The sequence below is a fragment of the Mustela lutreola genome, chromosome 11 (genome assembly GCF_030435805.1).
Source record: "Mustela lutreola isolate mMusLut2 chromosome 11, mMusLut2.pri, whole genome shotgun sequence".
Classification (NCBI taxonomy): domain Eukaryota; kingdom Metazoa; phylum Chordata; class Mammalia; order Carnivora; family Mustelidae; genus Mustela; species Mustela lutreola.
The window spans coordinates 61,168,842-61,183,896 of record NC_081300.1 but is presented as its reverse complement, the minus strand read 5'-3'; the positions used below and the strand labels follow the sequence as shown (position 1 = coordinate 61,183,896).

The following is a 15,055-nucleotide window of genomic DNA, read 5'->3' as shown; positions in this document are numbered from 1 at the left end:
TAACTCTTCTAAAATGCATACTTCATCACTTTGCAAAAGTAAGTAACTTCATGTTGCTCTTCTGCGAAGCTTCCATTCCCAAATAGGAAGCAACCTGCAGATGTGGATGTTCTGTGCCAACCCAGACGAAGTCCCTGAAAAGCTGCAGAAGTGCAGCTTTACCTCCTATTAATAATTAAGCTGCGCAGAGAGGACAGCTGCTTATCAGCATCTGGTCCCCAAGACTTCCTTCTTAGAATATTATTTGTAAAAAATGGCCAGCCAGGTTATGGTTCAGACATATTAAAAGTCAGGAAGCTTTGTCTATAAAATGTCTGTTAGACAAAACTAGCAGAATAAGTTGAGCCAGACCCAAGGTAATGAAGGACAGAACCATCTGGGCTTTAGGGACCACCACCCCTCATCATCCGCCCAGCTGCATCTCCTGTTTTGTAATTTGGTATGCAGAGTAACATGTCCGCACAATCTGATGTTTTCTACTTCAGGAAATCTTTCCCACCTCACTCATATCTCTTAACTCTTTTAGGCTATATACACTATAAGTGGCCATGGACGTGGGCTCTACTCTGCTAAGGAGCATGAATCTTAAATTTCAGTGTGGTCTCACAAAAACACAGGGAACTCTGTATAGGGAGCATATGACAAAATTCTACTGAATAAATTAAAATGGCATAATATCTAATCCTTCAAAAGTCACCATGCTAACATCTGAACAACAACCTCGAGGGAAGGGAAGTCATACTTACTCTGGTGGGATAAATCCATGTTGTGGTGTTACAGTAAGGCAATGTGCCGGCCAATACAATTCAAATTTCAGTAACATAACGGAATTATTTAAAATCTGGAAACATGCAGTTTTTGCCAGATCACCTATTATATCAGAGAAATAAAATATAACTTACATTTAGCATTAGTGAAAAAAACCCTAAACATTAATAAATAGTAAAAAAGAATCTTAAATACATTAGTCTACCAACTTAATTTTGCTTTATAGGAATTTCAAATCCCTGGTAAAAAAACAAACATTGTGTTTACTCTTAAACTACAATGATACTGAACAAAGAGGTAAAAGGACATCTGGAAATTGTTACCATCTGGTCTTATCTTGGGCACATACAGTGGTACCAGATTTATTCCTACTCTGAAGCAACCATATCAATGTGAAGAGTAAAACATGCCAAGTACCAAATGAGATCTTTGGGGCAAGGGATGTGGTGGTAGAAAGGGCCCATGGACTAGTGGCCCAGCCAGACGGAGAACTGGAAGCTTGGAATGAGAACAATGGCCTTGTGCTGGACAATGCAAAGGTTGCGTGTGAGTTAGGTCTCACTCAGTAGGGGAGAGGAGGACCTGCATAAGGCATTAGTCACATCTGTATACACTCCAAGTATATTTCCTAGATGAGCAATGGGCTCAGAGTGAGTTCAGCCCTGGTTTCCAGAGTGCACTGCTGTTGTGTTGTTACTGATATACTCACAAGAAGGGGCCATCAAAATCAAGTGTTCAGGCTGGACAGTCCACATTTCCTTAGAGGATGATTTATCTTGGGGTGGGCAAACAGCTTGTGAAAGAAGTGGAGAACCCTGAGGACCCTTAACTGGTAAAACATCCAAAGAAACATTGCCACCATGCTTCCCAGGACCTTCAGATTCACTATAGAAACAGAAAGAGAGATGGGGAGAGGAAAGAAATTAAAAATGATAAAAAGCTGGGGTGCCTGGGTGGCTCAGTCATTACGTGTCTGCCTTCGACTCAGGTCATGATCCCAGGGTCCTGGGATCGAGCCCCATACCAGGCTCCCCGCTCAGCCGGAAGCCTGCTTCTCTTTCTCTTGCTCCCCTACTTGTATTCACTCTCTCGTTGTGTCTCTACCAAATAAATGAATAAAATCTTTAAAAAATATCAAAAACTAAAAAGCTTATGACTAAGGATGTTAACCATTTGCCATGCACTATAAATGAAATACTGTGTTTTCTCGCCAATATTTTATTGCAATGTTTCACTTTTTGGTTGTATAGAAGCTGTATATTAAAATATTATATTTCTGCTTTTAAAAAAAGATTAAAAAGCCAGACCATGTCATATTTTTATATTAATTCTTCATAAATCTAAAAATATTTAGATAAAACTGAAAGTGTATTATGGAATATACTGTGTATGTTTCATGGAATAAAAATTGTTCACTGTGTATTCTTTTTTTTTTAAGATTTTATTTATTTGACAGAGAAAGAGATCACAAACAGGTAGAGAGAGGGGGGAAAGCAGGCTCCCCACCAAGCAAAGAACCTGATGCGGAGTTCGATCCCAGGACCTGGAGATCGTGACCTGAGTCAAAGGCAGAGGCTTAACCCAATGAGCCACCCAGGCGCCCCTTCACTGTGTATTCTTAAAGTAATGTATAAAAATACAGTATAGTTCAAATATTGTTATACTAATCTTTCATTAGAATACTGATTTAATTTCTTTCCGGTCTTGACTTAGCATGCCATCTGAAGTCTCTTAAAAGATTTATGAGAAAACCACCCAAAATTAAGAATTTTTAAAAAACAAAACTCTTAATGTATCTATAACTGTACAATGATAACTGGTTTCATGATGCTAACATCAAAGAAAGTCTTCTGGGCAAAATACTATGGTAAGAAATGCTGATAAGGTTTAATATTTTTATTAAGTGTTAAAAAGTGTTTAGCCTTAGATTACAAAAAATTGTAATTCTAATGAATTTTGTAATCATAGAAGCATATGATTTAACAAGTTCACTTGGGTGGTGCCCAAATTCTCCTACCACAGAGCAGAGCTCCATCTTTATTTCAAGCAGACACTCAACAGACGAGAAGAATCTTCTCCTCACCCTCTTACCCACTGCCTTCTCACCTGCTCCTTTTCCAATCAGACCTCTACTGCCCCAGAGACAGAGATATAATGCAGGTACCAGCTAAAAGTCAGAAACAATTTTTTACAGATTATAGAGCTGCTTCTTGGTTGTTTATTTTCCTAAAAACCAGCTCCTCACAATTTAATTGGTTTTTGATATAATTTTTAATCTATTTAACAACTATTTTAAACTCTTTGATTGAATATCTTAGAAAAAAGAAATTATCATTAGAAGCATAGGAATCCTTTTAATAGATTGTTGAATTCAGTCTGCCAATATTTTGTTGAGTATCTCTACATCTGTGTTCATTAAGGATACGGACATGTAATTTTCTTTTTCTAAGGTGTTTCTGCCTGGTTTCGATATCAGAGTAATGCTGGCATCATAAAAGAAGTCCTTCTTTCCTTTTATTTTTTGGAATAATTTGAGATACTAGCTTTATTTAGTGAAGGGAATCATCAAAACAAAATGAAAAGGCAACCTACTGAAACCTACTTACAAATCATTTATCTGATAAAAGGTTAATATCCAGATGACAGAAAGAACGTATACAACTCAGTACCAAAAAAAGGAAACAGCCTGATTTAGAAAATGGGCAGAGGACTTGAATAGACATTTTCCCAAAGAAGACATACAGATGACCAAGAGGCACATGAAAAGATGGCTCAAAAAGAAAGAAAAGATGCTCAACATTACTAATCATCAAAACCACAAGAAATCACCTCACACCTCTCAAACTGGCTATTATCAAAGACAACAAAAAAGTGCTATCAAAGATGGAGAGCAAAGGGAACCCTTGTGCACTGCTGGTAGGAATGCAAACTGAAGCCCCTATGGAAAATAGTATGGAGGTTCCTCAAAAAATTGAAAGTAAAGGTACCATATGATCCAGCAATTTATCCAAAGAAAATGAAAATACAAATCTGAAGAGATATATGCATCCCCACATTCACTGCAGCATTATTTAAAATAGCCAAAATATCAACATAACCTATGTCCATGATAGATGAATAAAGATGCTGTTTATATGCCCAGTGGAATATTAGTCATAAAAAAGAATGAAATCTAACCATTTGTGACAACATGCACCTAGAGGGTATTAAGCTAAGTGAAATAAGTCAGACAGAGAAAAACAAATACTAAATAATTTCACTTATATGTGGAATCTAAAATACAAAATGAATGAACAGACAAAACAGAAACAGACTCTTAGACACAGGAAACAAACTGTTGGTTTCAGGGGGTGGGAGAGGGGCTGGGTTTGGGTTAAACAGGTGAAGGGGATTAAGAGGTACAAACTTCTAGTTAAAAAATAAACAAATTATGGGAATGTAATAAACAGCTTAGGGAATATAGTCAATAATATTGTAATAACTTTGTATGGTGACAGATGGTAACTAGACTTATTGTGGGCACCATTTCATAATGCATAAAAATATCAAATCACTATGATGTACAACTGAAACTAAAAGGATATTGCATATGAGTTGTACTCTAATAAGGTTTTTTGTTTTGTTTTGTTTTTTTAAATATAGGGAAGAAGGCAAGTTGGAATGAGTTGGAGGCACTAGGTAGGTGTGTTAGCCCTCAGTTGGTGGCTGCAACTTCCAGAGAACTCTCAGCCAATACGAGTTGGCAACACTGTGCTAAGGAGAGCCCACATGATGAGAAGATGTTAAAAACAGGAGAACTGCATAAATCCAAATATACTGAGGATAATGAAGCCAGGTTTCTCAATACTGGAGATATCAGTGTAAACTCATGGTTTCAACATATTTATAAACGGATTTGGATACATGGGGATGTATATATAAATACATGTATTTCCTAGCTGTGACCACTGAGGGGTCCTAGAAGTAGTAACACCTGAAAAGCAACAGCACACTTACTACTCATATCCTGGTTTCTAATACTATTCTCTACCAAAAGGACTCAGGACTTCTATTCCAGGACTGGGACAGGGAAAGCATACATGAAACCTCGAATATCCATTGTGCCAGTGAATAATGAGCCAGGTTAAGTGACCAAATGGTGACAGTAAAGGATTAATACTGAATCCAGCAGTCTGCCCTGAAGTAAGTACATAAAAGAGGGTAAGGTAAATCTCTTCTTCATCGTGAAAGACAACTAGAAAATGTAGAAACACAGAATTAGAAAATCACCATTTGGTAAATAAGACAATACTAACAGGATTCAGGCAATAATCATCACTGGGGTGCTACAAGTGTGAAAAGAAACATGATACTCATTATCTCTAAGGATCTCCCTTTAAGTCATTCATTAACTATAGTGGAGAAACTGGCAGACACCATTTTAATTAAGCAATAAAACATTTCTAGTAATGGGACAAATCAGCATTGTTCGTTACCTGAGAAGATGTACTGAGAAAACAAACAGCATCATTTCCATGGTGTGAGGGACATTTTACAAAGTAACTGGTCTATACAAAAACATCAAGGTCACTGGCAAGAAAACAGTTAGCAGCTTGCCTGCACCCTTTCCCCCACTTTTTACTAGGGAATGCCCAGGAAAAAAAGAAGGATAACTTGGTCAAATTCCCTGTGATCTTCCTAATGACATTTCCCAGCAAACACACTAATTTACTTTTCTATGATATGCTTATAAAAGGATATTCCTGGTCTGTCTAGTATTGGTTATGGTAAAGAAATCTGAAATTTATGAATTTATGTGGCACAGCTGTTTGAAAAAATATCACATAAAGTATGTAATTACACAAGTATAAAATAGCTTTTGTAACTGAAATAGCTCCCCCTTTTGTGTAAGCAACGGATAATCGCATGCACAACTTAGAAACCTCATGTTAAATTTGAACCAGTTTTTTTAAAAATTTTTTAATAAACATATAATGTATTATTAGCCCCAGGGATACAGGTCTGTGAATTGCCAGGTTTACACACTTCACAGCACTCACCATATCACACACCCTCCCCAATGTCCATAACCCGACCACCCTCTCCCTAACCTCCTCCCCCGGTCACCCTCAGTTTGTTTTGTGACAGTAAGAGTCAGAGTAGAGTATTAATGTTGCAAAAAGTGCCTAGGAAGCATCATTAGCAATCCCAATTTCCTCATGTTTTCATCTAAAATTATTACTAAAGCTTAGTTCTGGGTAATTGATTCTGTGGCTCTGGGATGATGATGCAACCCTCCGTTCTTTCATGAAAGAGGACAGACTGAGGAAGTGCTCTATGTTCAAAAAGGATAAAGAAGACAGGCTAACTAAATGTAAGGTGTGATCTCAGATTAGACTCAGAACCAAAGAGGAGATTTCTTGCTTATTTCTTTGATTCAAATACATAAAACTTTATTAGGGAACTGGGGGATTTGCATGGAATCTGTGGACTAGCTAGATCTTAGCACTTTAACAATACTAAGGTCCTAATTTTGATGAGTTTACTATAGCTATTTGGAAGAAGGTCTGTGTTTTCAGGAAACTTAGGACAAACTGGTCATTATACCCGCAAATGATTCAGAAAAAAGTTATATATATACATGTATAAAATAATAAGGTAAATGTGGTAAAATGTTAGCAACTCAGGAATCTCAATGGAGGCAGCATATATTCTATTTTTAAACTCTTCCATAAATTTGAAATTATTTCAACTTAAACTAAAATATAAAGATGAAATAAACATTTTGGGAGGCAAAAAAGTACAGAGAAAAGATCAGCTCTACTATGAATTAAATTATCTTGAAATCTGGTGAAAGATGTTTTGTTTGTCTATTTTACCTTTTAGATTCTGAGTCAGCTTTGGAAGACTGAAGGAATTCACTGCTAGACCTGGAATCTCTGAATTCTCCAATTACTGAAAGTATAATTTTACGCATGTTTCCATAAAAGAGCTGAATATCATTAGGCCGTTGGGGAAGATCATATACTGAAACAGAAAATAATGTTTGAAATACATGAATCTTCACATAATCACACCACAAAGTAACAGATAAACTTACACATTAACCACCACAGAAAATTATTTTCTTAAGAAGGTTGAGGATGAGTGACAATTGATGTTTACCTCTACTGACTAGCATGAAATCATAGGCAGCTCAGGCTCTGGCTTTGAATTTGGCAACTTAACCTCTCTAAACCCTAGTCTCCTCAAGGATAAATATAAAGTAACAATTCATCTCAGAAGTTATTGTGAGCATTAGAGTATTAATATGCTTAAAACTCCATATGCAACAAGCTGACTGTGGGCCAGGTACTATTCTAATCCCTTTGTGCATATTAATCTAGTCAGCCTTCACAACAGCTCTTTGAGGTAGTAAGTATGTATTATCTCTACTTCAAGGATGAGGAATCTGAAGCACAAAGAGGTTAAGGATACACAATTTATAAGTGGTGGTCTCACAGACATTTAACTTTAGCAAATCTAGAAACCCAGAAATAATACTACTAAATTTGGTGATTAATAAAATAGTGCTAGAGTTGAACATCTCTATCTTAGTCCACCCAAATTTGTATACACAAGAAATTTTACAGAACATCCCTGTATTCCACATTTAAATAAAACATTAAGAGGGGAGCCTGGGTGGCTCAGTCAGTTAAGCCTCTGTCTGACTCTTGTTCTCAGCTCAGATCTTGATCTCAGGGTCATGAGTTTAAGCCCCCATTGGGCTCCATGCTGGGCATGGAGTCTACTTAAAAAAAGTAATAAGCTGGACATTAAAAATTACACTTTTTTTTTTTTAAAAGACTTTATTTGACAGATGGAGATCACAAGTAGGCAGAGGGACAGGTAGAGAGAGAGGAGGAAGCAGGCTCCCCACTGAGCAGAGAGCCCTTTGTGGGGCTTGATCCCAGGACCCTGGAATCATGACCTAAGCGGAAGGCAGAAGCTTTAACCCACTGAGCCACCCAGGCGCCCCAAGAATTATACTTTTTAAATGAAAAAATTTTTAAAAGAACACACTAAGTGTAAATTGACATTTATAATAACTAAGATATTGGACCATAAAAATTTAAATCAAGTATGAAAATATTTGCCGCAAATCGTATTGTCTTGCAAAAGCAAGATTATAAATACCTGTAATGATAACGTGTTCAAATAACCATATAAAAAGTTCAACTGCAACATTCTCACAGGTGATCTACTATACTAACCAACACAAGACAAAGTAGGATTGGTTCCTCCTTTCCTCTAGATAATATACCATCTCAAGGATTCTAGTACTCTGGTGTCCCAAAGACCTACCTGAAGTCCCAACTCAACCCCATCTTAGATGGGAGTCTTGACAGCTTACTTAAGCTCCTGGTTGGGTTTGTCAACATGACCCTTAACATAACACATTTCTTGAATTTCTGTACATGCAAATCTCTTTGGACTATCCTTCCCCATTCTGGTCCCCATCTTCTGCATCTTGTCAACTTCTCATTCTTCAAGATACTTCAAGAGTCACCTCATTTTAAATGGGGTATCCTTTCTCTATATTCTCCAGATTCCTTTTTTTTTTTTTTTTAAGATTTTATTTATTTATTAGAAAGAATGCAGGAGAAGGAAAGAGAACACAGAGGGGGAGGGAGAAGCAGACTCTCTGCAGAACAGGGAGTCGGATGTGGGACTTGATCCCAAGAACCTGAGATCATGATCTGAGCCAAAGGCAGACACTCAACCGAGCCACTGAGGCATCCCTATATTCTCCAGATTCCTAAACACACATCCATCATGGCCCTTTTCATACCACACATTAATCACCTGTGTGATGTTGTTGCCAAATCATGCAACTGTGCCAACTTCTGAACCACCACAAACCCATCTACCTATTTTTAATCACAGTATTCAGGACTGTTGTAGTATGTTACTAAGTGCTTCTGTCTACAAAGCATAATTCAGTTTAACTCCTTTATTTATTGAGATCTTTCTTACAATAAAGGCAGGAGGAAGGTAAAGCTCAGAGGAGATAAACTGACAGGCATGGCTTTACACTGTTTCAATTCCAAATCCAAGGTTCTTTCCATATTCAGCTCCCTTAAACTGCTGACAAGATCCATTTCAAATCTTTTCACTTTTTTTTTTTTTTTAACTAATCCACCCCTACCTTCCCTTTGAGTAGATGATCTAGACTCCTAATTACCAAAAAGATCACAGACTATTCTACATCACCTCTACATAGGCATAAATATTCCTTTATCATTTCATATCTTAGAAGTAATATATATTTTACCATTAAAAAACTAAGTAACAAAAATGGGGAGGGGGGAAACACTACCACCTGAAATTCTATTACCAGAACATAACCACTGTCAATAGTTGGTGTGTATACTCCTGCAATTTTACCTACGTAGCTGTATATAGACACATTATTTTTACCATGAGATCTTAATATGTAAATTTTAAAAGTTTGTCTTAATTAATGAAGAGATTTCTCTTGTCATTTAATATAGAGTCATACTGTTTTAAGAGCTTCAACATATTCTATTACATAATTAAACGATGCCCTATTCTTGGACACTGAAGTTACTTCTGACTTCCTGCTGTTATGAACAACACTGTGACAAAATCTGTCCATTATTACACAATTTGTATGTCTCAGTACATATATTTTTTAACAGTAATAAACACCATTAGATGCTTAAATGATTCAGCTCAAATACAGCTAAAAATCTAGGGTGGAATTATTCCACAGCTGTCTATTTTGGATTTTGTTCCCCACTGTCATATCCTCCTCCATATATTGCACAGCAGACACAGAAATCTCAAAATGAGTTCAAGTTTGCAATCATTAAACCTTAAACAGTAATTACTTTGAGTTTAATAATGACCATTCTCCTCCAGTTTATAAGTCTATTCATAGAATAGGTGCCACAATACATTAATAATATCCAACATTTATATAGCAAAGCTCTCTCATTTTACTTTCACAACAACTCCTTATGGATGAGAAGTTAGGTATTATAGCTCTCATTTCCGGAAAAGGAAACAAGCTCAGTGATGTCCCGAGTCATACAGCAGAAATGGGGCTCAAACTCAGCCTCACTCCATAATCTAATACTCCTCCACCCTATAACACATCACTGGACCTAGATAAATCTTTTGAGTCATTTGTAGTAGTTAGACATGTTGAAATTCTTACCTTCAGTTACTAGTAACTCATCCTGAAATTTTTCCGCAAAATCAACATGCTGCAGCACACTATGTTCTGGAAGTACTTGTTCTATGATCCCTGGTTTATGAGATAGGGCTCTGCCAATAGAGATTTTTATTCAAAAATGATTTTACAGAAATTAGATTTTCATTAGTGTATTTGGCAAATCTCACAAACAGCATGCATAATGTGTTGGTATATAGATCTCATGTCTTAAATCCTAATATAAGTAATTTTTAAAAGAAAATCTATTTTGGAAGTTCCCTTCAAAGTTATACATGGTAGTACAGTATCATCACTTTCAGTGAAATATTAACATTAAAACAAGAACTCCCTAAAATGAGGGTAGAAAGAAGAGTGAAATTAGCTTCTTTTCAGGTCTTACATTTTTCAATATTTGTATGAATTTGATCATAGTTAGAAATCTGTCTCAGAAAAAAAAAAAGAATATGGCAAGAACATGATATAAGTAAGAGTTGTCAGAGAGAAAACGTTTAAATTGCCATGTGACTGTATTTTACCTGACCTCTTCTAAAGAATCTCTGAGGTAAGAGAACAGAAATGTAAATTTCTCTGTAATACTCAGATGTTCACAAACAAAAGAAATCTCATTACTATGTATATGTGGCAAAGAGGAGTTCTAAAACAATATGCTCATTTCTATATCCCCGTAGAGATAAAGGGGGAAAAAAAAACGCAAACCTGTAATTTAATTTCTCCAAATGCCAGTTTCTATATTTAAAATACTTAATTGAGAAACAAAACCAGGTTCAAGGTTGAGCTCTTTATACTGGGTCTATTCTAACATCATGTAGCTATCTATCATTCAAGTCTCTTTTTAAAGGGTCTAACAATCCTCAACAAATTAAAAATAAAACGATTTCCTAAATTATGTATCAGAATAACACAAAGCAGAGCACAAACGGTTGGATGAAGAACATACTGGTATATTCATGTAACACTCTCCTACTGGGAGTGAATGATTTCCTACTAACAGATGAAATGTTGTGAGCTTCACTTATTTTATATTCAGGCCCTGTAGGCTAGGAAATAAAATTTTATAATGCAAGAACTCTTGAATTCACCATGCAAAGTTACCTATGTTTAAATCACACCTAAATCTAAATGTCTAAATTTGATATTTTTGTGTATTAAAGTATATTTAGAAGTACCAAATTTTCTAGAAGCACATGCGTTAAGCCAGTCAAGTTAAATACCCTTTTTAAGGGTATTTCTAAGTACAACTTTCTAAGTACAACTTATTCCTTTTCTAAGTACAACTTAGAAAAGTACAACACTTCTAAGTACAACTTAATCCTTTCAAATAATTCACAACACTCCCAGAAATACTACAAATAAGTAAGGTGTGTTCATACACAATATATTCTTTCAGTAGTTCCTAAATCTGTTCTAAAATTGACCTATCGTCATTAGGAACATCATCCTATTATGAAGTCTAAGGTTCCTATTTGCGTAAAGGAGAAGAGGCACAATATATATGTCTAGAAAAGAAGGCATAATGCAAATATGGCAAATGGGTTTCCTACACACATTTCTTCCTCATAAATTAGACTATCATAGTGGACTATCAGCTATACAAATTTTACCAAGATTTTTTCAGCCACCAGTTTACTAATAAGTAGCTGAGCATGTATAACTTTCAAATCCCAAACCATTTTTAAGCTTTCATTATTTCTACTGAAGAGTTTCCAACATCATCTAAGATAAATAACCTACCTTCGATATTGCTGTCTTGAAATTTCATCACCACCAAAGAAGTATATAGTTGACAGTTCTGTTGTGGTTGTATAATTGCTCTCCCTGACTGATGGATTATATATTATAGTAACATCCTGATGCCAAGGAAAAAAAATCATGAGTGAATATTAAATATTTTTCTTAAGTCATTTCATTGTGAGTTAAATATCATATGAGCCTAGGCAGTCAATACACATGGATGTACATGACAGAATTTCTAGGAAGATCAAGTATTCCCATTCCTTCATTACTCTCAAATACTAGTTTTTAGCCATAAAATATGTAATTATTAATTTAACCTAAAAATGAGTCCAATATTTTTAGTGCAGAAACTTATACTTACTTCTCGTGATTTTTCTTTGAGCACAAATTTATCTGGAAAAATCCTTAAAACTTTAGGATCCAGCAAAACTTTTTTCTGAGAATCCTTAAAACCTACTGCTTTAACAAAAGCTGCCCGAGAGCCAGTGTTATGAACAGAAAAAACAATTCTACTTTCTTTGCCAGGTATTAAGTCATTCACTGTTACCATGTAACTGTCAGATAACTTTTTAACATCTTCCAAAATAAGATTACTTGTTCCTCCATATCCAGACAAAGGTATCTATGAGCAGAAAATACATATATCCAAAATTATTTTTTATGTAAGCAGAAAGAAGATTAAATTATAGACAGAAAAAAAAAACCTTCACAAATTTAATACAACTATTATTTCTTGTGTACTTTGGCTAGTTACCCCAATTCCAGTCCAGCATTATATTAAAGAACTTCTCTTAGGACAAAAACAAATCAAAGAGTTGCAAAATTATTTACCTTCCAATTTTTAGGTATGCTAAATTATTTCATTGTTATACAAGCCAAGCTTAGATGATTAAGGAGTAAAAGATTAGTATAGATAAACTTGCTTAAGAAGCGTTCAGGGTGAAACATACTGATGTCAGTAATTTACTTTGAAATGCTTAAAAAAAAAGAGACAAACTGATGGATGGTTGAGATATGTGATCTAAGAAATACAGCAAAATGTTAATTGTAGAATCTAAGTGGTAGGGTATGTGAGGGTTCACCATATAATTCTTTCAACTTCCCAATAATTATCAATTTTGAAAATGAAATGTGTTAATGAAACAAAATCTATTGTTCTATACTCCTGTTAGCTTTTGATCTACCAGCATGAGAAAAGAAGTATGCCAAAGGGACTGAACAGAAGCCAAGAACTCAACTCCCAGAGGACAGACCCCCTGGTAGCCAGAATGCAGACTAGAGGCAGGCTTTAGGGGCCAACCGGTGTGGTCTCTAAGCCAGGCTGCTTCCACAGGGTTCAGCACTATCAGAAAACAAGGATTCAAGAATAAAGACTATAAATAAAAATGTAAGAAAATAGATATGGTGCTGGAAAACCAACTTTCCATATCCTTTAAAATGCACTCCTTGGAGCGCCTGGGTGGCTCAGTGGGTTAAAGCCTCTGCCTTCGGATCAGGTCATGATCCCAGGGTCCTGGGATCCAGCCCCGCATCGGGCTCTCTGCTCCACAGGGAGCCTGCTTTCTCCCTACTTTCTCTGCCTGTCTCTCTGCCTACTTGTGATCTCTGCCTGTCAAATAAATAAATAAAATCTTTAATAAAATAAAATGCACTCCTTTAAGTGGCACCTGGGTGGCTCGGTTTATTAAGCACCCAACTATTTTGGCTCAGGTCATGATCTGAGGATCCTGGGATGAGCTTCTAGCTCAGCGGGAGCCTGCCTGAGATTCTCTCTCTCCTGTTCCCTCCCCCAGCTCACACACACGTGTTCTATCTCTCTCTCTCTAAAATAAATAAACAGGGGTACATGGGTGGCTCAGTCAGTTAAGTGTTTGCCTTTGGCTCAGGTCATGATATCTAGGTCCTGAGATTGAGCCCAGAATCTCTCTAATAAATAAATAAAATCTTTAATAAAATAATCTTTTAAAAATGCACTCCTCGGGCACCTGAGTGGCTCAGGGGTTTAAAGCCTCTGCCTTCGGCTCAGGTTATAATCCCATAATCCCATAATCTCTGCTCAGCAGGGAGACTGCTTCTCCTTCTCTCTCTCTCTGCCTACCTCTCTGCCTACTTGTGATCTCTGTCAAACAAATAAATAAAAAATCTTCAAAAGAAATACACTCCTTTAAAAGTGATCTATCATTCCTAATTATTAAACTGTGTTTCAGAGGCGCCTGATGGCTCAGTTGATTAAAAGTCTGCCATCTGCTCAGATCATGGTCTTGAGGTCCTGCAAGAACCTGCTCAGGCTGCCCGCTCAGAGGGGAGTCTGCCTCTTCCTCCCCTTCTGCCCCTTTCCCTCTCTCTCTCTCTCTCTCGCTCTCGCTCTCTCAAATAAATAAATAAAATCTTTTAAAAAATAAAATAAAATAAAGTGTTCCAAAGAATGTCTTGCAAACTTGAAAACACTAATAGCTTATTTTGAGTTGTGTTATGCACTTAAATTAACGTTTTGAAAAATTAAATTAGGGACCTCATAATTGGTACTGGCTTGCCCATGTAGTCCTCTCCACAAACCACCTGATTCTGACTTGAAACCAGACCATTAGGTTATGTGGTACTCTGGCACTGTGTCCTCAGCTCACGTAGAAGAATGTTCTTCCTGAAGACAACACTTACATGCTCTTTTTTTTTTTTTTTTTTTTTAAATTAAGTAAACCCTACCCCCAACATGTGTCTAAAACTCAGAATCCCAAGATCAAGAGTCACATGCTCTATTGACTGAGCCAGCCAGGCACCTGACGACTTACATCTTTAAACAATTTTGCCCACCACAGCTCATGGGGCCAAGGTGAGAGCTCCACAGAGAATAAGTCAAGCTTCAGCATCAAAAAAAGCTAGATTTGGGACGCCTGGGTGGCTCAGTTGGTTGGGCAGCTGCCTTCGGCTCAGGTCATGATCCCAGCCTCCTGGGATCGAGTCCCACATCGGGCTCCTTGCTCCGAGGGGAGCCTGCTTCTCCCTCTGACTCTGCCTTCCACTCTGTCTGCCTGTGCTCGCTCTTGCTCGCTCTCTTTCTGACAAATAAATAAATAAAATCTTTAAAAAAAAAAAAAAAAAGCTAGATTTGCCATAAAGATCTACTGTTTTAAAAAACCATTTCAAGGGTGCCTGGGTGGCTCAGTAAGTAAAGCGTCCAGCTCTTAATTTTCGCTAGGTCATGATCTCAGGGTCATAAGATCGAGGCCTGTGTTGGGATTCTTTCTCTCTCTCCTGCTGCCCTTCCTCCTATCCCCCCTCACTGTTCAGTCTCTCTCTCTCAAAAAACAAACAAGCAAAAAAACAACCTTCTAA

The 15,055-nt window shown here is 36.7% G+C and overlaps 1 protein-coding gene across 5 annotated transcripts in view; it reads right to left on the bottom strand.

The window, feature by feature from the left end:
* The window catches only part of CEP192 (centrosomal protein 192), a 126,251-nt gene that overhangs the window by 18,820 nt on the left and 92,376 nt on the right, over positions 1–15,055 (bottom strand). For all 5 annotated transcript variants that reach the window (XM_059140952.1, XM_059140950.1, XM_059140951.1 and 2 more), the window contains 6 exons: positions 12,084–12,344; positions 11,720–11,835; positions 9,971–10,080; positions 6,627–6,774; positions 1,478–1,653; positions 747–870 (listed from right to left, as the gene is read on the bottom strand). In XM_059140952.1, coding sequence (XP_058996935.1) covers positions 747–870; positions 1,478–1,653; positions 6,627–6,774; positions 9,971–10,080; positions 11,720–11,835; positions 12,084–12,344 — 935 coding nt within the window. The remainder of the gene's footprint in view (positions 1–746; positions 871–1,477; positions 1,654–6,626; positions 6,775–9,970; positions 10,081–11,719; positions 11,836–12,083; positions 12,345–15,055) is intronic.